At 44.4% G+C, this 23,350-nt stretch overlaps 1 protein-coding gene and 1 long non-coding RNA gene across 3 annotated transcripts; one reads left to right on the top strand and one right to left on the bottom strand.

The window, feature by feature from the left end:
- Nucleotides 1-565: 565 nt before the first annotated feature.
- On the bottom strand, nt 566-3,888 carry LOC144250403 (uncharacterized). The gene is made up of 3 exons (XR_013342482.1): nt 3,507-3,888; nt 827-889; nt 566-745 (listed from the first exon to the last, which is right to left on the bottom strand). It is a non-coding gene; the product is annotated as an uncharacterized LOC144250403 (long non-coding RNA).
- A 196-nt stretch (nt 3,889-4,084) lies between these two features.
- Znf350 (zinc finger protein 350) lies at nt 4,085-18,555 on the top strand. 2 transcript variants are annotated; one of them, XM_077793181.1, is made up of 6 exons: nt 4,101-4,171; nt 4,422-4,591; nt 7,608-7,804; nt 11,107-11,233; nt 11,503-11,595; nt 16,240-18,555. In XM_077793181.1, exons 3-6 carry the CDS (start codon nt 7,790-7,792, stop codon nt 17,601-17,603), a joined length of 1,599 nt encoding a protein of 532 aa, XP_077649307.1. In that variant the 5' UTR covers nt 4,101-4,171; nt 4,422-4,591; nt 7,608-7,789; the 3' UTR covers nt 17,604-18,555. The 2 variants fall into 2 exon arrangements, with proteins under 2 accessions (XP_077649306.1, XP_077649307.1); XM_077793180.1 differs by having other exon boundaries at nt 4,085-4,591.
- Nucleotides 18,556-23,350: the final 4,795 nt, after the last annotated feature.

The following is a 23,350-nucleotide window of genomic DNA, read 5'->3' as shown; positions in this document are numbered from 1 at the left end:
TTGGCTGGAACACTGGCCAGCAGAGCATCCTTGCAGGTATTCTGCAGGAGGTACTGCTGCAGCTCTGCAGCAGCCTGAGAGACCCTGGTCCTCCAGGTGCCTCCAGCTTGAGCTGCTCCGCCAGGTGCTGCAGGGCGCTTGCACTGGCCCCTGAAGCCTTGGCAGCCGGTGGCGCTGAGCCCTCCAGATAAACTTTAAAATATGCTTGTGTATATCTAATTTTTTGTTTTATTGAAATTGCGTTCAATGTATTAAATGAAAGTGGGTTGATGTGGCATCTTTATTACATTGAGTCTTCTGACTATGAACATGCTACACTGCCATCTATCCAAGCTGGCGACCTATGCTGGGGTCACAAAACCTGACTACTCCAATAACTAAAAAAAGTCGAAGAAAACACGCAAATACACAGAAGTACCTTTTCAAAATCCAGGGATGGCTCCTGACCTTAGGGGTCAGTGGAAAGAGAGAGAACCACTGGAATTCTTTATTCTTACATAGGGGACACACATGGGGAGGACCCATGGAACATTCTTTCCCTAAAAGGGCAAAGGGGTAGGATTTCTAAGGAACAGGTGAGTGTAGCTCAACCCCACCAGGTGACGCCTACTCCTGGAGCCAGCCTCATTATCCAAGAGGGGGTAACTGTTCAGGACTCCTTTACTCAGGACTTAAAAGGTGTGTACATAGCTCTGTCCAGAGCAGCTCCCAACAATGCTGTCTTGCCATTTGATTAATTCTTGCTCTTAAATAAATAAATAAAAAGCTTTTTAGCTTATAGCATGCATATCATGTTTGTTAGAAGTTTACCTGAAGGTATTGTTACCTCTGTTGACTGGTGACGAGTTCTTGCTCCCTGATGTTGAAGAATAACACCAAAGAAGCACGCCTAGGCAAGGCCAGAATAGAGATTAGGAGTTTATTAAAGGACAGCAGAAAAGACTTCTCCCGGAGGAAGAAGGGGACCCAGAAGGTGGAATCCGTGGGTGGAAGTGCGGTTGTCTCCCCTTTTTATAGTTCTTTCAGTGATGGAATGTAGGTTGGAAGGCCTGAGGGGTGGGACACAGGTGGGCCAAAGAAGTAATCTGGGCAGGAAGGACTTCATTATCACTTCTTTGTGATGGGCTATCTTCAAATCTGCTGGGGGCTATTCATTAATACTTCTTCCAGGTGGACTTTGGCCTAGGGCCTTTTCAGGACTTCATTAACATTCCATGAGTTGTCCTGTGTTTTCCCTGAGCCATTCCCAGCATGGCCTCCATTTTAGATTTCACTCGGTATTAGACCAGATTTACCTAACTACACTGACTACCTAACTTTAAATCTGGCTTCAGTATCATTTATAGAGCCATTGTAAATGCTCCTATGTTCATGGTTTCATCTGTGTTAAACTTGCACCCTATCGTATTGCTAAACTCATTTACTTTTGCAGACTCTGCTATTTCAGCTGTGTTATTTCAGCACTAACATTTCTGTTGGTTTCTTTATTACATTTTCTGTCTTACTAAGATTTTCTATCAAGCCATTATTCTCTTATTTTCCTTTAAACCATTCAACATGGTTTTCTTTAGGTCTTTAAATATATTTATCATTTGACCTTTAAGTCATTGCTATTTCTATCATTGAAACCCACTCAATTCATTTTATTGATAGCATTGTTTCCTGAGTATTAATGATTCTTCACTGTTTATTTGCAAGGATATATATTTTTGGGGTCAATACTTAAATATTTTTTCATCTCGTATAGTATGCACATGGAAACACATTATAGGTGCTGGGCAGATCCAAGCTTCCATAACACAAAGCACTGTATAGAGTGCAGAGTAGGGGAGGAGAGATTGCCTATGGGAGGAACATAGCTGAATTTTAGATCAAACTGGAGATAACAAATTCAAATAATTGAGAACTGATTGCAGTACAAATATGGCAACCTTTGATATTCCTCTGATTCAGGTCTTAAACCAAAGAGAAAACCAAATTGTTTTATACTGAGAATTTTGAATTGCATGCATGCATGTGTGCATAGTAGTAGATTTGTTCTTTTGTAGAATGTTCTTTTTTTTCTCGTAAATAAATATCACCCTTACTTATATATGTTGAAATTCTGTATTAAGTCTGCAGATTGTTTTCATGAGATGTCCATGATTTACATAATCACCTGCATATGTATATTTATATTCATAAAAGTTGGTATTTGCCCCCTTATACAAACTTTACTTGGCTAACACAACAAACTCGAAGGCTACAGACAAGGAACATTTCGTAGTTCAACTGTGCAGGTCGAAGGGTGGATTGCTTGGTTTGAGCTGGCCTGCCCTGGCCTGAGTAGCCTAGATGGTCTTGATCACATATCTAGGCCTCAGATGGAATGGATGGGGGCAGTATTGACAGTCTGTCATTCTCCAGGAGGCTGGCTTGGGAGTCATCATCTTGAACAACATGTACATAGAACTGCATCACCACCCTCTCATTCCTAGAATTGACAACTCTTCCAGTTGTGCATCTTAAAACCTGAGTAGGACTCCAAACCATTAGTGCAGAAAGCACCCAAGAACCATCCAGCCCTTGCCCCTTGCCCTGGTAACATGAGGATAGTGCAAGCACCAGGAGAATGCAGCTCCACCCTGGCTCCACCTCTACTCCAGTCCCTAGCAACTGTCCACTATGAGTATCAACACCCCACATCAAGGGGGTCTCTTGGAAGATGGCCTGCACTTTCCCTTGAATGCTTATTCCTTGCTGTACTGCAATGGCACTTCTTATTCTTCCTTGAACATGTATCTATTTCCCTAAATAAACCTCCATCTATGACTAGGACTGGTGTGTGCTGAAATTCTTTTCTGGCGTATGTGCCAAGAACCCTTCTGGTCCTCAGTCAAGTTTCTCCTACTCTTAAGTCCTCATATCTTTCTTTGGAGAAATATCTTCTCCTGTGACAGTTACACTTTACATGTTATTATTCTTATATGTATAAGGTGTCTAACTCAGATACAAATTAAAGTTTATAGGGTTGTCCTACTCTCAAAAGAGTCCAATTTTTGGAAAAAATCTCATGACCTCCATCAAAAGAGTAATTGGGTGGTGGGTTTGTCAGACAAATGTGGAAATATTTACTCCCAACCTGTGGCTGCTTTTTCCACTTTCTTAAATATGCTTAACAGCACAATAGTTTTTTTTTTTTTTTTTAATTCCTATTTATTAATTTCACGGCTCATCTGGATAGTGTCTTGTCTTGGAACTAACCCAGTTCATAAAGGTTATTGCCTTTATTCTCCTGTAAACTTTAACCATTTATCCCCACCCCCACCCCCTGTAGTGCTAGGAATTGAATCCAGAGCCTCATGCTCTACCACCGAGCTACATTCTCAGCCCTTTTAATTTTATTTTGAAACAGGGTAGAGTTGCCCAAGTTGGCCTCAAACTTATATTTTTCCTGCCTTAGTCTCCCCAGTAACTGGAATTATAGTCGTGGGCCACCTAAACTTTTATGTCCCTCTTCTGCTTACCTTCTTGTTTTTTGCAGGTAGATATCCGATTATCCCAACAACAGAGCTGAAAAGTCCGGTCCACTGCATGGTCTGGACACTCGGGTCACACCTCCGGACCCTGCTCCCCGACTCCTTCCATGGGCTCCAGGCCTCCCGCCAGCTGCGCCCCTGGGGCGTGGAGCCGCTTCCTGCGAGCCCTTTCCCGCCCACGCTTCCGGGGGTGTCTGCTGAGGGACGTCACTGTTCCTTTCCAGAGGTGGCTCTCTGCTCCCGGGCACCCGACCTCCTACTGGGCAGACGTACTCCTACGCTGGACAGCCGCTGAACGCAGTTCAGTCGGCCCTAAGTCCCTGGATATCCACCCGTTTCCACGGTACACGTTTTCTGCCAGGGTAGAAGTGCCAGGAAATGAGGCAATTCTGCGTTTCCTCCTTTGGCCGTTCAGAGCGCCTGCTCCAACGAGGCCTTTTGGCCCCCAGACGTCAGCAAACATGGCCACCTCCGCGGGCCCACGGCCACCTGGGCGCGGCCATGTTACCTACTGGAAAGCGCCGGAAGTCCGTAGCGTCAGTGCGTCGTTGAAGAGTTTACACCCCCCTCGGCCGCCGTAGGCTGACGGATGCCTGGGTGGGGGTCCTGAGGTAGAAGCCGGTCGCCCAATCGCAGCGATGAGACCACCGTAGGTCTGGAGTGTGTTTTTATCCCTGGAAGTCTTGTCCCCCTGGAGGCCTTCCGTAGGCGGGACAGCAGGGCTTCTTGTGGGAGGGCGGTGAGATGGAGGCGTTGACCGCGGGGCTGTGACCCCCCGCTCCGGGTCGCGATCCCGTGTCGCAGGGCGCTGCGGGGCTCTGGAGCTCCGGGCGGAGTGGAGTGGCCGTGGGAGGCTGAGGCCGCAGAGCGCGCACGTGCGATGCCCCGTTTGTTCCTTGGCAGTAGCTGCTGGCCGACCTGGCCGTCGCCTTCAGATCTCAGCAGCGACTCTGCTGCCCTCCCGCCTGACAGCCGCGCTTTCTGCTCTGCCCACAGTCGGTCACTCTGGGGACCTGGCCGGGTGACCACAGCGCAGTTTATTAGCAGTTCTCGCTGGGTCTTACCCCGTCACGGTAGGTCCAGTTCCTATTCATGTCGATGATGATGTCTGAAAAGAACCTTCATTTTTTTCCCTACTTTGTTATGTTGGTGATTTATTTTTATGCTGGCTTGGCTCAAGGCTTCAGGACAGCGTGGGGAAATGGGGTGGCAGAGCACATTCTGGTTTTGTTGCCTACCCAACAAATTTATTGTCTGGAGTTAACATTGTCCCTGGAGGTAGTGTTATGCCAGATTCATGGGACCCCAATAGACCTCCAGGAACCGCATCCGATGCAATCACACAAGAGTCTTTATTGCAAGCTCCAGCCTGGACTCACAACCTTTCAGAGGCAGCGGTCTGGAGGAGTGAGTCCTGGCCCTTAGTTCAGTGAGATTTTATAGGTTTTAGGGGGTACTCTATGCGTCACAGCATCACACAGCAAATCATTCCATACCGCTGGAAAGTCAAACAACAACTCTTAACATTGATTACACATTCAATGGCAGGAACAAGTTGGGTAGGGGTGATTGGTTAGTACAAGAGGGGGATTCGTTTCAACTGATTGGTTTAGGCCACGAGGGGTGTACTGCTAAACTACAAGGTTTCCCAACATGTTATCAACCACCATAAACTACTGGGGGGGGGTCATCTGGCATTCCAGGTATTTTTTCCTGTCTTATGCTGATTGGAGGTTGCTAGGGGGGTTGCTATGGGTCCTCACCTAGCCTGACTGAGTCAGGGACACCTGGCTCCTCAGACCTCTCCTGTTGTTTACAAAGGACTCAGCAGGGTGGGTATGTGCTTAGGAGTGCTCTATGGGTTTTTCCAAGGACAAGAGCCACGCCCCCTTCCTTAGGACAGGCCTTGAGGTAGAAGCTCCTGTTATTTATTTATTTTTAAAAATGGAGTCACATCAATTTCTCAGTAGGATCGTAGAATCGTGACTTCATCCAGGTCTTCAAATGTGATGACATAAAAGTGCTGGTTTATTATTTTAAGACAAAAACAGTCCGAATCATGGCTTCCATTAATACTTATACTTTTTTGTTAGTACCATTTCCCTCTCTCTTTTGGTCTCTCTACAAATTTATATATTTTATGGGTCTTTTCAGGCAAGTTTTTGGTATTTTTAAGCTTTTTTTTTGGTTAATTTTTCTAAATTTATATTTTAAGATGTACAATTTAATGATCACAAAAGCATATATATATAAGGAGTCATTGTCCACATGAAGAAATAGACCATTGCCAGCACCTTTGTGGTGTTCTGTGTACCTTTTCCCATCCTCTGTCATGGGTAATTACTGTAGCACTTTTGGCTTTCCTTAATAATTTGTAAATTATATAATGACTATAATTATTCCCCATCTTGATAATTAATTGAGTGTTGCAAACTTTGAACTGTGTATCAATGGCATAGTGCATCTTTTTGTGTATGCACACAGGCTTTTTCTCAGTATTGGTGAGAGTTTCATGTTGTTGCACATAGGTTTGTTTTCCTTGTTCTGTAGCAAGGGAAAGTCAAACTTACAGTCATTATTCTGGGACTTGCAGTTTACATAAGGTCATTTGCATATGCTTCTTTTTTTGTTTTCATTTTACAAGTCTCTAAAGATGTAAAAACGATGGGGTGGGGAGGAGAGATATTTGGGACTGAATTAGAACAAAATATATTGTGTGCTTTTACTCTTATGTCAAAATGGTTTTTACCATTATGTATAACCAAAAAGAAACAATTAAAAAAAATAAGTAAAAATGTAAAAATCATTTTTGCAGGTTGGACCAAAGGTTGTAGTTTTTCTGTCTTGGTCCACTACTTGAATAATATTTTTCCTATGACTAATTAAATTTATATTGCTTGCAGTTTGGATTATTATGCTTATTACTATAATGAAAAGTTTTGTAGATATTTTCTGATTCAAATGTGCCCTTATTTGGGGAGAGGTGGGTAATAGATACCTATCACAATGCAGGACTAAACCAGTCAGGGTCACATGGTCAGGCCAAATATCTTAGTAAAACAGAAATGAACTTTTCATAACTTTGTGATGAGATAGCTCCCAATCTTAGGAAAGAATTAGGTTAGGTTCATCAGGTCACTCCAGGAGAACTGGGCTGGCACAAAATAAAGACAGAGAGAGAGAAGTACCTTTTTCTTTGGGTTCAGTAATGGTTCCTCTGACCCAGCTCCCACAAAGGAGGCAAGGTAGGCAAGAAAGAGGGCGCATACCTTGGACGTGGGCTTTATTGGGCGAGGCTGTTTGAAAGAACATTCCATTCATATAAAGCAGAGGGGTAATGTTGCAAGGGGCAGCCCACTCCCACTGGATAATGTTCACTCCCAAAGCTGTGCTCCTCTGCTGAGTGGAAATGGGGATCCACGTGCCTCCAGGTGAGGGAAGCCAGTCTCCACATTTCCATTGCTCAGCTCCTATGTGGCAGCTCCTGACAGATACCTAAAGGTGTATACCCCAGAAAGAAATTTTGCTGTGTTGCAGGGTGTGTGTCACTTAGATCTAAGCAGTGATGCCAAAATGTTTTCCAAAGTGGTTGTGCCTTGTGCTGTTCTAGCAGAGTATCATTTGCTTTATGTGGCCTACTTATAACATTTTTTCCATACTGTAATAACATTGATAAAGTCTCCAATATTATATTTTGAAAGAATTATCGGTTTGCTTCTCCCACTGAGGTTGGCATTTGACTGCACAGTGGCTTTTTTGTGTGTGGTAAGCTGGATTTCAGCTATCCTGCCAACTCCAGTACGTAGCTGGGATATCTGAGCACACCTGCTTCCGAGACGCGGAGCTGGGATGGGTCTCATTTCCCACCTTTCACAGTTGTCCCACTTAAACCTCACAGAATAAAGGCACAACACTATCACATTCAGAATCTGAGGCTTCATGGCTAGAGATACCAAATCTCATGGGGCACCAGATATAGGGATGGCCAGCAATGGGGGGTCATTGTGTTAAGATGAGTGCCTAGCGGCAGTGACAGTACCAGACTCCAAGGAAATGTGCCATCAAACGGATTTTCTCTTCAAACCACAGGTCCTGACTCCTCAGAACCAAAACAATTACATGAAGGAGGAAGTTTCAAGATTGTAGAATTAGCATTTCTGGGGACAGCTTTGATTGAAGAGTGAGGTTTCTGAATAAGCATTTAGAGCAGGTCTGGAAGACCCCACGGCAGAGCATCCCAGTGACCAGCTATTTTCCAAGAACAGAAGAAAATGATCCAGTCCCAGGTAACTGACTTGGGTTGTCCTCATCTTTTCCTTTCTTCCCGAAAAGATTTATAGAAGTTTATTTTAAAAAATACCAATTCAGTTAATCTGAAAAGTGTAAATTAAAAAAGTAGGCTCTGGGAAGGAGTACAATTTCCATTATTATTATTGCTCTTATTATTACTTTTTTGGAGTGTGTGTATGTAGTACTGGGAATTGAACCCAGGAGTGCTCTACCATTGAGCTACACACCAAAGTCCTGTTTAATTTTTTGAGACAGGGTCTTACCAAGTTTCTGAGACTTGTCTTGAACTTGCAACCTTCCTGCTGAAGCCTCCCAAGTCAGCAGGTGGGATTGAGGTGTGTGTTCATTGTGCCCAACTTACTTGTTTTTTTCGAGATGGTGGTCTTGCTATGTTGGCTGCACTGACACCAAACTCCTGGGCTTGCGTGATCTTTCTACCTCAGCCTTCCAAGTAGCTGGGACTACAGATGTATGCCCCCCACTGCTGGCTTAAATGGGCAGAGTAGTATATGGGAGATGGTGTTCATAAGATACACACCAAATTAATAACTGTGGGATGTCAAATGTGACTGGAGGGTACTGTATGTTACATGAGCTCTCAGCTTGCATTTATCTCTGACAGCCATTGCCACAAGAGATTCGTTTTCATTTGTGTGGTGTGCACTGATCTTGAGTAGAAAAACAGGTTATTTTCTGTACTGCTAGAACAATGCACTCTGATCTTCTCCAGAAGGAACTGGGATTTGATGTGATCTGCCTCCTCCAGACTGTTCTCAGTGTAAGCATGGTTTCTTATTCCTGCTTTGTCATTTTAAAAGGAATCATGCTGCCAATATTTACTGTACTATTCTTGCCTTTTATTTGTCAATACATGCCAGCCTAAACACCGTTTTGACTGGCTGCACTGTCCTCTAAGTGATGTGTGTGCCATGATTTAGCTGTTCTGCTGCTCTTGGACATTTAGCTAACTGTTATTACAGGCCAAGCACATCTCTGGTAGTGCCTTTTTATGAAGGTCTGTCAGTATTTTTGAAGGTGGCCACAGAGAGGTCACTTGATGAAAGTGCTCATTCTACATTTTAATGGATACTTCTCTTTGCTGTTCAGAGTGACTGGCCATTCTATTTTATGGGCATTGTAGCATGATGTTTAAAAGTGTTAGCTCCAAGCCACTGTCACTGTCATGCTGTGTAAAAAATATATACTTTGTTTTTTGGCTTTGACTCCTGGCCAGAGATCCTAAAACTATTGTAATTTCTTTAATGATAAGAATAACAGGAGTCTCTTTGTTATATTTATATGTCCTTGGCTCTTGAAACAGCTCTGGAGGTGACAGTTATCTGTTATTTACAATCTGAGTTTATGTAGATGGGGTGACTTGGAAAACTCCTAAGGAGAGCCTGGGTGCCTGGGGAACCAACTGATGAATAGAAGGTTGGAGCTTCAGCCCCACCCCACATCCTCTCCTACCTCTGAGGAATAGAACGTTGGAGACTGACTTAGTCACTGGTGGCCAGTCATTTAATCAGCTATGCCTAGGTAATGAAGCTTCCATAAAAACATGAATAAGCAGAGTGTGGTTATGCACACCTATAATCCCAGCAATTTGTGATACCGAAGCAGGAGATTGCAAGCTTGAGTTCAGCCTCAGCAACTTAGAAAGGACCTAAGCAACTTAGGGACTTTGTCTCAAAAACAAAAAGGACTGGGAATATGATTCAGTGGTTAAGTACCACTGGGTTCAATCATCAGTACCCCCAAACCCCCAACACAAATAAATTAACAAATTATCAAGTCAAGGAAGGGATCAAGGGACCCTCTGATTTATACCTGGTCAGTCAGAACTATGGTAGGCCCAGTTGTGCCTGTATAATGACATTTAGGTCAGTGATGGGCCTCATATACTTCAGGAGGCCCTCCTCACATGTGATTTGAGTTACCTCCCTGGCTGGGTGAGAGGCGCTTAGACACAGCTGTGTTAGAGCCTTCCCCACCCTTTTCCAGGTCCAAGGGCTTGTCCGTGCAGAGACGTGTCTGGCCACTGCCCTGAAGAGCCAATCATCGCCCCTGACCCTGGGATGCTGCCCCCCCTTAACCTTCATTGGATGGGATTTTCCCTGGAATTTTTGTTCCCCAATAAAAGCCCACTCCCTGGCATGTTCTGTCTCTCTCTCTCTTGCTACTCTCTTCTGTAAACCTTGCCACCGCATTAGGTGGCTGGTGGCAGGAGCTAGGAGAAGCCATCTCGGAGCTGGTATTAAAGGTAATGAGAGTCTTGTCTCTTTAATTTAAAACTCCCTAGCAATTACTTATGAATCGAACCTTCTTTCATGAAGCCAGCGCTGGTCGCATGGCAGAATATACCACTGGGGCCTCATAAGATTATATTGCCTGGTGATGTCGTAGCTGTCTCAGGTTGTATAGGTAAGTATGCTCAGTTTTGTTTGCACAGAGATGAAATTGCCTGACTGATTTTTGGAGAACATAGTTCTGTTGTTAAGCAATTCATGATTGTGTATGTGTAATACATAAAGATGGTGTTTCTAAGTTAGCAAGAAGATTTAAGTACTATCCAATTGCCGGGTTTCTGTTCTGGTGACTAAAAGGCTCAGGGGTCACTCCAGTTGAACTGGGCTACCTGGACTGTGTAAAATAACCACACAAGAGACACAAATACCTTTTTCTTTGGGGTCGCTGTGACGGCTCCTCTGACCTTAAGGGTCTGCAGAAAGAGAGAAAGCGAGAGCATGCGCTGACCCCTTTTATTGAGGAGAAGCTATTCAAATGAGGCAAGGGGTCAGGTTTCAGGGGTCTGAGTATCTTCATGATGTCCACTGTCAGCAGGTTGACTGACACCTGGGTGGGCCACACCCAAGGGCATAGTAAGAGAAGGGGACACACACAAGGCACTTCCTTGGAAGATTCTATCCTAAACAGGGCAAGGGGTTATATTACAAAGAAACAGGTGAGCATAGCTTCACCCATGGGGCTGTAGCAAGACACACCCATGCACAAGACACCGACCCTCAGGCCCAAGAAATGTGGGAAAGCTCTGCCACATCTCTGCAACTGAGCGCCTCAACACCCAGCCAGGGAGTGTGACCCAGTCACATGTAAGGTTGGTCTCCCACATCCAATATAGAAACATCTCACTGGATGAATAGATGATGACTCATATATAATTATAGACTATTTTATTAGTATTTTAAATATCAACAACAACTTGCAGACTAAGAAGGGGAAGTGAGCAGAAAAACTAACATCCCATATCATCACAAGGAAATTGCCTCATTGACAGGAGTCGCTGACGCTGGAGGATGTGGCCGTGAAGTTCACCTGGGAGGAGTGGCAGCTCCTGGCCCCTGCTCAGAAGGACCTGTATTGGGACGTGATGTTGGAGAACTGCAGGAACCTGGTGTCTGTGGGTGAGGATGGCTGCCCTGTGCAGCTCAGAGGGTGCCAGTCTGTGGCCTTTTCTTTCTCAGTGTCTGAAAGCCTTGGAGGTCCTGTGGTGTCTCAAGGGTGGCCTCTCAGTCCCTCTCAGGCCCCAGATAAGAGGGTGTATTATGCTCCCTTCAGAGAGCAAAGCCTTTGCTTTGCAGATGTAAACTACAGAGTTCCTAAAATAGAACATTGTTGTTGACAGATCATAGCCCAGTTTGATGAACCTAAGACTGTCATTTCCCATGAACAGGGTGTCAAGCCAGCAAGCCTGATGCCCTCTCCAAGTTGCTAGGAGGAGAACCGAGGACAGTGGAAGATGCACTCCATGAGGCAAACAGTCCAGGTGAGAGGGAGAGCAGCTGTGGAAGGCGGGGTGAGCAGCACCTCCCACGTCTGCCTCTCAATGCAGACCTTCTCTTTGGAGGGATTTGGAGAAAGTCATCCTCTTTACCTCTTCTGGGAGCTGATTGTTCCTTATTAATCAATGTCTTTAAGTTGGCATAATATTCTTCCTACAAGTCCCAGATATTCCCTTCTTCATACCCTTCCAGTACCGGTGCTATGAAATTGCACCTTCCAAGTCCTTCTCCAGAGAGAAAACTCTGAATCCTTCTTGACTTCCGACTGCTGCACCTCCCACCCCATTGGGGTGCTGCCTGAGGAGGCCTGTCACTCATCGTGCCTTGGCCCCAAGCCTTTCTTCACTTGGAGGTTCTCAAACCCTGTGTTTTCTATTTTCTTATCTGTTCTCTCCCTTTAAAATCTCTTTCACTTTAATGAGTTAAGCTCCTTCTGTTCCCAGAGCAGACTCCAAGCTGACATGTCCTGGTGTCATCCAGCACAGATATCTAGTTCTCTGTGAATCCCTGATAGTTCCTGATTTGGACCTCAAGTCTGCCTAGAGTTCCTCTTTCTGCAGAGTGAGAATCATCTTCTCTCCAAGAAAACCCTCTTGAGTTTAGCTTCTCCTTTTTTTATGCATCCTAAGTTCCAGCCATCCAGATATTACCTCACATGTCCTCTTCCTGTGTTTCTTTAATGAAAGGTCTAACTGTTCATGGTGAATTTCTAACTAGAAAAGATTTTTTCATTTTTTCTTTTCTTTCTTTCTTTTTTTTTTTTTTTTGGTACTGGGGATTGAACCTAGGGGTGCTTTATCACTGAGCCACATCCCTAGCCCTTTTTACTTTGAGGCAGGGTCTTGCTAAGTTGCACAGTTTGGCTGTGAACTTGTAATCCTCTGTCTCAGCCTTCCATGTAGCTGGGATTTCTGGTGTGGGCTGTTGGCCCTGCTAGAAAATATATTTTTCACAAGCTGCACTTGAAGGTTCAGCCTGAATCAGATGCTAACTTATGTGTTTTCAACGATTCCTTTGTGTTTTTACTAATTATGAGCTTTCTTCTAGTTCCTATGGGTCTTACCATCATATTTGCTTTTGTTTTCTTTCCTATTATAGTTCTGATTGCACTAAGTCGCCATTAACCATGTTACTTGTCACAAGACATTGAAGTTCTTCTTTCAGTCTTTTCTTTGATAGGGTGTCATCTTACTCGCACAGATTTCCATATTCTAAATTCTCCCACTGTGTTTCATATTGATTACTTTCTTGATTCCTTCCTTTAAAAATTATCTTTTGGTAGCTCAGTGTATGCTGAGCAGCATAACAGGATAACAGTAGCAAGAAAAACAAACAGTGGATGAGCCACTGTCATTCTAAGAAGCCAAGAGACAAAATAAGGCAGAGCTATGGGACAGAACAAGCAGGTCCAGGGCTGATCTTTTAGGAAGGGGACCAACTCTTGGATGAGGTGCTGTTGAGCCAAGAGAGGTGGAAGCTAGCAGGCTGCTGACTTGGAGGAGGAGTGGGTGCTGATCGTATCTGGGAATTCACCCCGAGCTGTCTACCTGTATCCTAGGGTGAGGGAATAGAAGAGAGGAAGGGTGGTGCTGACAAGAAAAGGGGAGCTTGTGTTTACTGTGGTGCAGACGACCTACAGAGGAGGAGATTGGGTTGGGGAATTTAGGAGATTGTAAGGTAGACATGTTTGATAGTGTCCAAGAGGAGCCCTCTGCTGCATTGGATTTTGCCCAAGTTATTCAGGGAGAGGCCAGGCCAGGAGAAGGAATTTTCTACTGATGAAATCTGCCCAAAGGGGAGGAAAGCCATAAGGAAAAGAAGAGCCAAGGGCACTTAGAAGTTAGGTGAACCCAGGTGTGGTGGCACAGCCTGTAATCCTAGCTACTCAGGAAGCTGAGGAAGGAGGGTCTCAAGTTGGAGGCCAGCCTGTTCAACTTAGACTCTGTTTCAAAATAAAAAATATAAAGGGCTGGGGATGTAGCTCATTGGTGGAGCACCCCTGGGTTCCATCCCCAGGACCAGAAAAGGAAAGAAAGATCAGTTGAGAACTGAGTGAGGTGGGCTGAGAGAGCACAAGAGGTCAGGCTGGGAGTTCTCTGGTGTCCTGCTGGCCGTGAGACTGTGGGGACACTTCCAGGCAGTGTGACCTTTATTGCCAGGCTGACTGTGGCAGACTGTATGGTTCTAGTTGATGGTGGAGTTGTAGACTGTAGATTTCCTGTTCTACATTTTTCTAGCTTCCCTTTTCTTCTCAGGTGAAGAATCCTTCTGTCCTGTTCCCAGTCAAGTTGACGTAAAGCTGCCATGACCATGATTCAGAAAGAGGCGGTCCATTCAGACACTGACCAAAGCCAGGCGACATCAGGGCAGAGTTGTGGGATAATGCTGTTAGTGGAAGGTTGAGGGCTCAGGGAACCTGAAGAAGGTGGACTCTACCTGTCCAGGAGCAGCATGAAGAGGGGCAGCAGATCCTGTTAGTGCAGCTTGGTCCTCTACCCTGTCATGATGTTCCCTGAGGGCCACTGCTGCCCTCCTTCTGTGGGAATAGACGGGGTGTTGCAGCTGAGCCAGTGGGCAGGGTGTCACCCAGAGGAAGTTTCCCATGACTGTAAGACAGCACTTTGAGACAGCTGGTTGACGGTGGTGTCAGGAGGAAGAAGGCGAGTTACGAGACAGGGACCCAGGAGCTGTCCCAGGGACAGGGCCGAGTGTGGAAGAATCTGACTTGCCCCTGGGCTACTTGTTCCAGTCACCAGTGTCCCCTGTCAGGAGGAGCAACCTGGTTTCCTCCAGGGGACTTCTCCTAGTTTCCAAACTCTAAATGTAGAATGGCTACAGCCTGGCCCTGCGTCTTCTTCATCTTTGAGTCCACAGGTTCTCTGAAGGTGGTCTTGACCTGTTCTGTTTATTTACTAAAGTTTTCCAAATTCATCTCTGTAGTTGAAGCTTTTCTCAAGGTTTATGGATCCTTCAAATTCCCCATGTCTACACCTGGGCATGTGGTGGCCTTGACAGGCTGCAGTTCTGTCTCCCCATTCTGTGTGCAGTGATTTGTCTCTCTTTTAAAGGCACTACTGCTGGGTGTGATGGCGCACACCTGTAATCCCAGTGGCTTGGGAGGCTGAGACAGGAGGATTGTGAGTTCAAAGCCAAACTTAGCAACTTATCAAGGCTCTAAGCAACTCAGTGAGACCCTGTCTCTAAATTAAAAAAAAAAAAAAGGGTTGGGGACATGGCACAGTGATTGAGTGCCCTTGGGTTCAATTTATTAAATGCAGTGCTACTCGGGGCTTCGGGCCAGAGAGTGTGCCCTGGTTCCTTTGCTCTTTCCTCCCCACGTGCAGCCATGACTCCCCATGAGCCCCGTCTTACCTGATGCACTTCTGTCCATCTCCACTGCTCCTTCCAACACCTTGCACAGTCTGCAGCTGCTCCCGTCTTTGCTATTTTAAGTATTTTACCCAGCATTGGTGTGGGCTCTGTGGACACCGGAATGTGTTTGTGAACCTGCGGAACTGGCACTGAGCCTGGCACCCGGTGGGCATTCAGCAGGATCTGTGGAGTGGATGGATTGCTCCCTCCAACCTCTAGTCTCTATCTCTGCTGATACTTGATGGTCTCTCCATGTTTTAAAAAGCATCTACATCTGTATTTTTTCATGAATCATCTAACCTTGTGTCCATCATTAACTTTTGGTTTGCCTGTGTAATTGTTTTCTCCCAGTACCCAATCAACTGAGTTGTGTTTACACTCTTTTGATAGTGTTGTCATTAAAAAGAGACCTTAGACCTAGGTGATTTTAAAAAAAAAATATTTTTAATTTAAATTATTTATTTATTTTAGTTTTTATATATGATGGCAGAATGCAATTCAATTCATATTACACATATAGAGCACAATTTTTCCTGTCTCTGGTTGTTCACAAAGTAGATTCACACCGTTTATGTCTTCATACATGTACTTAGGGTAATGATGACTATCTCATTCCACTGTCTTTCTTACCCTCATGCCCCCTCCCTTCCCCTCCCTCCCCTTTGTCCTATCTAAAGTTCCTCCATTCCTCCCACACTCCCCCATCCCTCGCCATTCTGCGTCAGCATCCTCATATCAGAGAAAACATTTGGCATTTGTTTTTTGGGGACTGGCTAACTTCATTTAGCATAATATTCTCCAACTCCATCCATTTACCTGCAAATGCCATGATTTTGTTCTCTTTTAATGCTGAGTAACATTCCACTATGTATGTATACCACATTTTCCCTATCCATTTATCTACCGAAGGGCATCTAGGTTGGCTCCATAGTTTAGCTATTGTGAATTGTGCTGCTGTAAACATTGATGTGGCCATGTCCCTGTAGTATACTGTTTTTAAGTCCTTTGGGTATAAACTGAGGAGTGGGATAGCTGGGTCGAATGGTGGTTTCATTCCAAGTTTTCCAAGGATTCTCCATACTGCTTTCCATATTGGCTGCACCAATTTGCAGCCCCACCAGCAATATTTTTTTAATGAATGTGCCTTTTACCCCACATCCTTGCCAACACTTATTGTTGTTCACATAGGTAATTTTTAAAAATGCTTTTATTCCAGATCAAGGTGATAGAAAACTCACTGTTCTTTTCTTTCATAGAAATCTGGGAAATTGATGATCATCTACCAAAACTCTTACAGAGAGAAAGCAAGGTGAACAGGATGGTACAGTGGCATGAACACAGTGCCTTTGAAAATTCTGTTCATCAGCACAGAGCTCAGTTTCTACTAAGGCAAAAGCATGGTATATTTAACTTACATGAAAAAAGTATGAAACCAAACTTACCTTTGGTTGACCAGAGCAGACACTGTGAAATAAAGAACTTTGCTGAGATTTCTAGAAATGGGGAATCCTTTCTCCATGTTTCTTGTGAACAATTTCATACTGAAATTAAATTCCCTGCAAATGGAAAACTCATCAGCACTAAATCTCAGTTCACTTGTCCCAAGCCTCAGAATACTCAAAAAGTAGAGAAACCTCATGTATGCAGTGACTGTAGGAAAGCCTTCATCAAGAAGTCTTGGCTGACTGATCACCAGATCATCCACACTGGTGAGAAGCCCCATAGATGTCATCTGTGCGGGAAAGCCTTCTCCAGGAAGTTCATGCTCACAGAACACCACAGAACCCACACAGGTGAGAAACCGTACATATGCACCGAATGTGGCAAAGCCTTTCTCAAGAAATCACGGCTCAACATACACCAGAAGACTCATACTGGAGAGAAGCCCTATATATGCAGTGAATGTGGAAAGGGCTTCATCCAGAAAGGAAACCTCATCGTTCATCAGCGAATTCACACAGGTGAGAAGCCTTACACATGTGGTGAGTGTGGGAAAGGCTTCATCCAGAAGACTTGCCTCATAGCTCATCAGAGATTTCACACAGGGAAGACTCCCTTTGTGTGCAGCGAATGTGGAAAGTCCTGTTCACAGAGGTCGGGGCTCATCAAGCATCAAAGAATTCACACAGGAGAGAAGCCCTTTAAATGCAGCGAGTGTGGGAAAGCCTTCACCACAAGGCAAAAGCTCATTGTCCATCAAAGAACTCACACAGGAGAGAGGCCCTATGGCTGCAGCGAGTGTGGGAAGGCTTTTGCATACATGTCTTGTCTGGTTAAGCACAAGAGAATACACACAAGGGGAAAACAGGGAGATTCAGGCAGGGTGGAAAACCCCACAGACGGAGACAGCTCACTGCATACCTGTGATGACCACCAGGAGAAGAGCCCTGTTAACACACTGACTACTCAGGTGCCTTCTGAGGCCCCTCAGACAGCAGTGAACGTCAGTGGGCTCCTCACTAACAGGAATTTGGTCTTTGGGGGACAGCCAGTGGCCAGATGTACACCCTCAGGGGACAGCATGGAATTCACACAGGAGAGAAACCTCACAAATGCAGTGAACGTGGTTGTGCCCCCAGTGATAAATTACGTATTATATTATGTCACAGAAAACCCATAGGGAGAGGCTCAGATTCAGTTATGTGGGAAAGGATTGAGCAGAAATTTCTAGTTCACTAAATGGCTGAAAGTATATACAGAGAGCAACTATAAAGTGCAAAGCTGGGAAAGAGTGATAGATTCATCCTTCCTAAATGCTGTGTTGTTACAGAGGCACAGTGTGATGCTAACCACTCAGACACGTAGGTACCAATTGCTGTTTTGTCAATTAAATGAGTGAAGGACGACTGAGTTTATTTAAATGGAGAAAATACGTATAGAAATGTTTAAATCAACATCTCGAATGTTTCCATGAATGAAAAATCATAAGAGATGGTTGAAGGAAAAGGGTTAGAATTGATGTAGGACACACACATCATCTCACTTTCCCCTGACCAATGTGAAGGAGTAACTGAAAACCAGAAAGTCCATGAAACTTGTAGATCTTCTACAGAGGGACCTGTGAAGTGTCAGCCTTCCCGTGAGTTAATGTGTTCACCTAGCAGATATTTGACACATGCTTCCTTTGTACCTGGACCTGTCCTGGGAGCTGAGGTTACAGAGGCAAACAAAACAAGACGTTTTGTCCCCGGGAGGGCACTGTGGTAGTTGGGTCATCCTTAAGAGGTATCTTCACACTCCAGCTGTTCTAGTCAGAGAAGGGGAACATCTGCATAGGTGACATGGACACGATTCAACTGATGCAAGGGGACACGATGGCTTATAGCTCAAAGAGCATCTCATTTTGAGGGATGAGATGGACTACTTTTTAAAATGTATATTTTGTTAGGGCATTATAATTATATATAGTATTTATAATTATACATAGCTGCTTTATTTAATTTTGATCAGTACTTTCTATATATACATGAAGGTGAAATTTTCTTTGGTACCTTTTTAAAATTTTTTTTTTTTTTAGTTGTCAATGGACCTTTATTTTATTTATTTATATGTGGTGCTGAGAATCAACCCCAGTGACTCACATATGCTAGGCAAACGCTGTACCACTGAGCCACAACCCCAGCTCCTGGTACGTTAAAAAATAATAATAGTTTTTAGTTGTAGATGTACACAATGCCTTTATTTAATTAATTATTAATTATGTGGTGCTGAAGACCGAACCCTGTGTCTTACACATGGCAGGTGAGCACTCTACCACTGAGCTACAACTCCAGCCCCTCTTTGGTACCTTTTTATATGCGTATAATATGATTTTGTTAAATTCATTCTATATTTCCTCCCCTTTCCCATCCTCCCTCCCTCCCTCCTTTTCCTACTCTGCGGATCTTCCCTATGTGTTTATGATATTCAGTGCCTGCTGCACCACCTTTTTTACCTTATTTGAGGAAGGATTGCTTTTCATAGTATTTATGCATATTAGAGCACAAAGAATTTGTTTTCTAATGCCCATGCTTTGTAGGTACAAGAGATTGCAAATTACTATAGTTTTATGGCAATTTAAGTTACAAAAATATTAAAAACAAATTAGAAATTCAGTGCCTCAGTTCCCTGGCCACATTTCAAGTGCTCAGTAGCTATGCATGAGTAATGGCTATCAAACTGGACAGTACAAACAGAGCAAAACTGACCCATTCCCATCATCCCAAAAAGTTTGGAGAGTGCTGGCTCATGTGATTCTCCCTACACAGAAAAACAGAAACTTCATATTTTATTTGGAAAATGAATGAATGAAATGGAAATTTGCCATGCTGTGGCTGTCTTAGAATTCAGTTGGATTCCTGAGTTATTGGAAGAATTCATTCCTTCAGGAATATTGTGAACTGCCATCACTGGGCAAGGTGCTGTGTTACACTCTGGGGACACTCTGGTGAAGCAACAAAGGAATGGCCTTTGTGGACCTTATCACCTAGTGAGGCAGAGAAATAGAAAAATGAATTACATAATGTTGGGAGGAAGCCGCAGCAAACCCAGTAGCTGATACTAATGCACAGGCAGTAATGGTGTCCCCCCATGCCACTGCAGAGCTTTTCTGGATAGATGTGTGCTGAGGGAGGCAACCCAGCCATCATATTTATAAGCAGAGAATATAAATACTCCAGGACTGTTTGAAATTGTTTTGTGTCTCAGGAGTCTGAGAAATTTAAAAGAGTGCGTACTCCTGAGTCACACTCCAGACCTCCTTAAGCTAAAACCTCAGGGCTGGAGAGGCAATATTTTTGCATTTCTAATAACGGTTTTCTGGTGTACACTTAATTTTGAACACCGCCCGCCCCCCTGGCACGCGTGCGCGCGTGTGCACACACACACACACACACACATTATAATCGGATGGATTCAGGGCAGATAGTCTTCAGCAGAGAATCAAATGGGTGATCTATAGATGGGGAGTTCTCCTGGACCCCGGATCCTGTCTCATTTCTGTGGATCTATATTCTGCCATGGCAGCATCAGGCCAGCTCACTCCCTGAACTGGTCAGAGGCTGGGTGGACTAGACCTACCCTCAGCCCTGTGGACCAGAAGAAAACCTGTCAAGTTTGAAGTCCTGGAATGAGGCCCAGTGTACACCTAATTAAGCTTGGTACATGTATGTCTGCTGCCAAACCCTTCCTTCCTTCTCTCCCTTCCTTTCTTCCTTTTCTCTTCTTTCCTCTTCTTCTCCCTCCTTCTTTTCTTCCTCCCTCACCTACTTGGGGAATGAACCCAGGGAAGTCCACTGTTCAGCTATACCCTGTAATCCTTTTTATTATTTATTTCAATCCAGTCTCCCTAAATTGCTGAGGCTGGCCTTGAACTCCTGATCCTCCTGCCTGAGCCTCCCAAGTCACTGGGATTACAGGTGTGGTCACCTGGCCCCATTGTGCCACCTAGTTTTCTAACTCTTGCCCTCTGTACCACCTGGATTGTCCAAGCCCTGTGGCTGTCAGGCAGAAAAGTTCCTACTGCAGTGAAGCTTGCTCAGCCCCCTTTCTTCCTGATGGAGGAATGTAGGTCAAACTCTGTTTCAACTCAGAACTTGAGTTTCATCTCAAAACTCTGCTGTCCAAACCACCCCTGACCTGCCCTTGGCTACAATCCCACTGCCCCAGCCAATGGTCTTAGATTGGGACACCAACCCTTCCCATAGTGGCCTGCCCCTGTGAAAGGAGGGAGGGGAGGAAGGCCAATGGTCAACATGCTATGGTATGAAGAAGTGGGCTTGCTACTGTGGGAGGTGGTTTTCATTCATTTTGCAGATGATACTGGTGCTCGGGAGACTCTACAGCTGAAGTGCACAATGTAGGAGTCCACCTCTCCTGTTGCACACTTGAAAGGTGGCTGTTCCACAGATGTGATCATAACTCCCCACAAAGACTCTTGGTCACCACTTGACCAGCAGTAACTTCCAGTTCATAGGTGCTCTGCTAGGAAGACCTCAGGGAGGTGGTCCTAGAGAGCTTGCTGCTTTTGCAAGGTCGTTGGCACCAGCTGAGCTGGGAGGGGTCTATAAGGGTCAGGGCTTGCCAACAGAGGGATCCAGAGAAGCCCTAAGATGGGGATATAAAGGGAAACCATCTAGGTTCTCAACGTTTTTCACAGGATTGAAGGACACTTCAGAAAGCAAGGCACAGGTAAATATTTATAGAAGGACATGCACAGAATTTACACTTGGAGTATGGGTAGCCCTTGTCTCAAAAGATGAGAGAGGTACCCAGCTTTGAGCTCTCTCCATATGATTTTTGAGGGTGTAACCCTATGTGGGGGGCCATTGATAGATTTTGCTTATTTAGAAGATGTTTACAAGCCACCTTGGAGATTGAGTCTTGTGACAATCAGATCCCATGGTGACCACTCTTTGCTTGGAAGTCAGAATCAGAATGTTCCTTGGTCAAATTTGTTGGCACATTATGTAATTTCCTCAGGTGGATGATGTTTTAAGTAATGTATGATCTTTGATAAGCATATATGTTGAATGTTCTGTTTGTCTTGAACTGAAGAAGCAAGTTCAACATAACTTGTTTTATTTTAGTTCTCCATTTACTAAGGGCCTCTCTTCCTTGGCCCATTTTACTTTCCTGTCTCATGGTGAGGGCCTGGGCCTCTGGGCCTCAGTGATGTGAGTGTTGGGGGTTAAAGAAGGGGGTTTGTGGGGCTGATGGCAAAATTTATGTTGTTGACAACCTGGAAGGATGAAATTGTAAACTTGTGGAATCTATAAGTCATAAATGGAGAAAATGTGGGACTGACAAATGGGAGGCTGTAGCTTCAAAATTAGGCACCTGGGGGGACAAAGGGCCGTTTGAAGTCCCTTTTGTTTAGGTAATATATTCACAGGTTCTGGGCATTAGGCTGTGCACCTCTTTGTGTTCATTATTCAGTGTGCCACAGCTGTACAGTCAGTGCAATGCTTTTGATTCGTCTGTTTGGTTCATTTATCAGCACTAATTCTTTATATGGCTGAGTTGCATTTCTGTGTCTGAATGAATATGGAATAGTTCATTCCTTCTGTTCCTGATGAATTCCTGGACCATTAATAGTTATACCTTTCACAAAAATTAACTTCAAATTCCCCCATAAATTTAAATTTCCCTATAAACAGAAACCTTGTAAAAATCCTCAGAGATGACACAGAAAATCCTGCTGTCTTTTGAGTTGGTAGTGACTTTGTAGGTACTAAAACAAAAGGACAGACCATAAAAGAAAAAATATTTGGTTGAATTTTGTTTAAATTATATATGATGATTTGTGAAATATACTCTTAGCAAGCCACAGACCAGGAGAAAATATTCGCAAGATACATATCTGGTAAAGGGCTTTTATATGAGACTTATTAAAAGACCTCTCAAAACTCAACAGGAAAACAAACAACCTGATAAAAGTTGGCCAAAGTTCTGAAGAAATATTTTATGGAATGGGCTAAACAGATGGCAAAGGAACATAAGAAATGATGCTTATATGTCATCAGTGACAAAAATTTCTTATCCAGAAAGCCCTGCACTATGGCCCAGAAGGGACAGATATGACCCTGTGTGGCATCATTTAAAAATGTCCACTTTGAACCACAAGCACAGCCCTGAGCATCCCAAAGGCCATTATCTGGCATCCCGACAGATGATCAGCTATTGGCTACTTCTCCTCCTCTGCACTTGGACTCAGTGCAGTTGGAACATCTGGTGCCATGCTAAAGTGTCCCCTGCAGGTGCAGAGAGCAGAATCTACAACAGAGTCATGCTCTCAGTTTGAAAAGGAACCAGGAGACCTATGAGAGCCATTGTCCATCAATAAATCATGCAATCTGTGCATCTGTCTACCCCTGTCACCTTTAGATCCACCAAACCTCTATTATCCCTCACTTCCATTAGCCCTTCTAGTCTATAGCATGCCCCTACATCCTGTGAACTTCTGGACACGCACCCTAGTTTTTCCTGTTGCAAGGACTACCTCACCTCATCTGCTCCCACATACTCTGTCACCTGTGTCTCACTTCCCATTTCTCTCTCTACTCCCAAATCATACATTTCTGCCAATTTCCTGTGTCCTCTGACCAACACCCTCAAGCCTCACAGTGCTTAACTTTCAGGCAACTCGGCTCCATGAATTGCATGCATGCCCTTGACCAATTATTCACAGTGCTGTCCCTGTCTTTTTCTCCTATATGCTTTAGCCAATGATCTGAACCATGCCCATTGTCCTCCCCAACTCCCTACACTTTCCTGTGCACATCTTTCCTGCCTCTCCAAGTCTATCTTTTCCCCAGGCTCAACTTCCTTTACTCACACTATGTATCTTCCTTGATTCACTGTCATCAAAGGTCTGTCTCCTCCCTCTGT

Source organism: Urocitellus parryii, chromosome 15, assembly GCF_045843805.1.
Source record: "Urocitellus parryii isolate mUroPar1 chromosome 15, mUroPar1.hap1, whole genome shotgun sequence".
Taxonomy (NCBI): Eukaryota; Metazoa; Chordata; class Mammalia; order Rodentia; family Sciuridae; genus Urocitellus; species Urocitellus parryii.
This window is presented reverse-complemented; position numbering and strand designations above follow the sequence as displayed.

Coding starts and splice junctions, on each gene's coding strand:
- Znf350 (XM_077793180.1), top strand. Junction 11,234..11,502: donor CAGGAACCTGGTGTCTGTGG/GTGAGGATGGCT, acceptor TCCCATGAACAG/GGTGTCAAGCCAGCAAGCCT. Junction 11,596..16,239: donor CCATGAGGCAAACAGTCCAG/GTGAGAGGGAGA, acceptor TTTCTTTCATAG/AAATCTGGGAAATTGATGAT.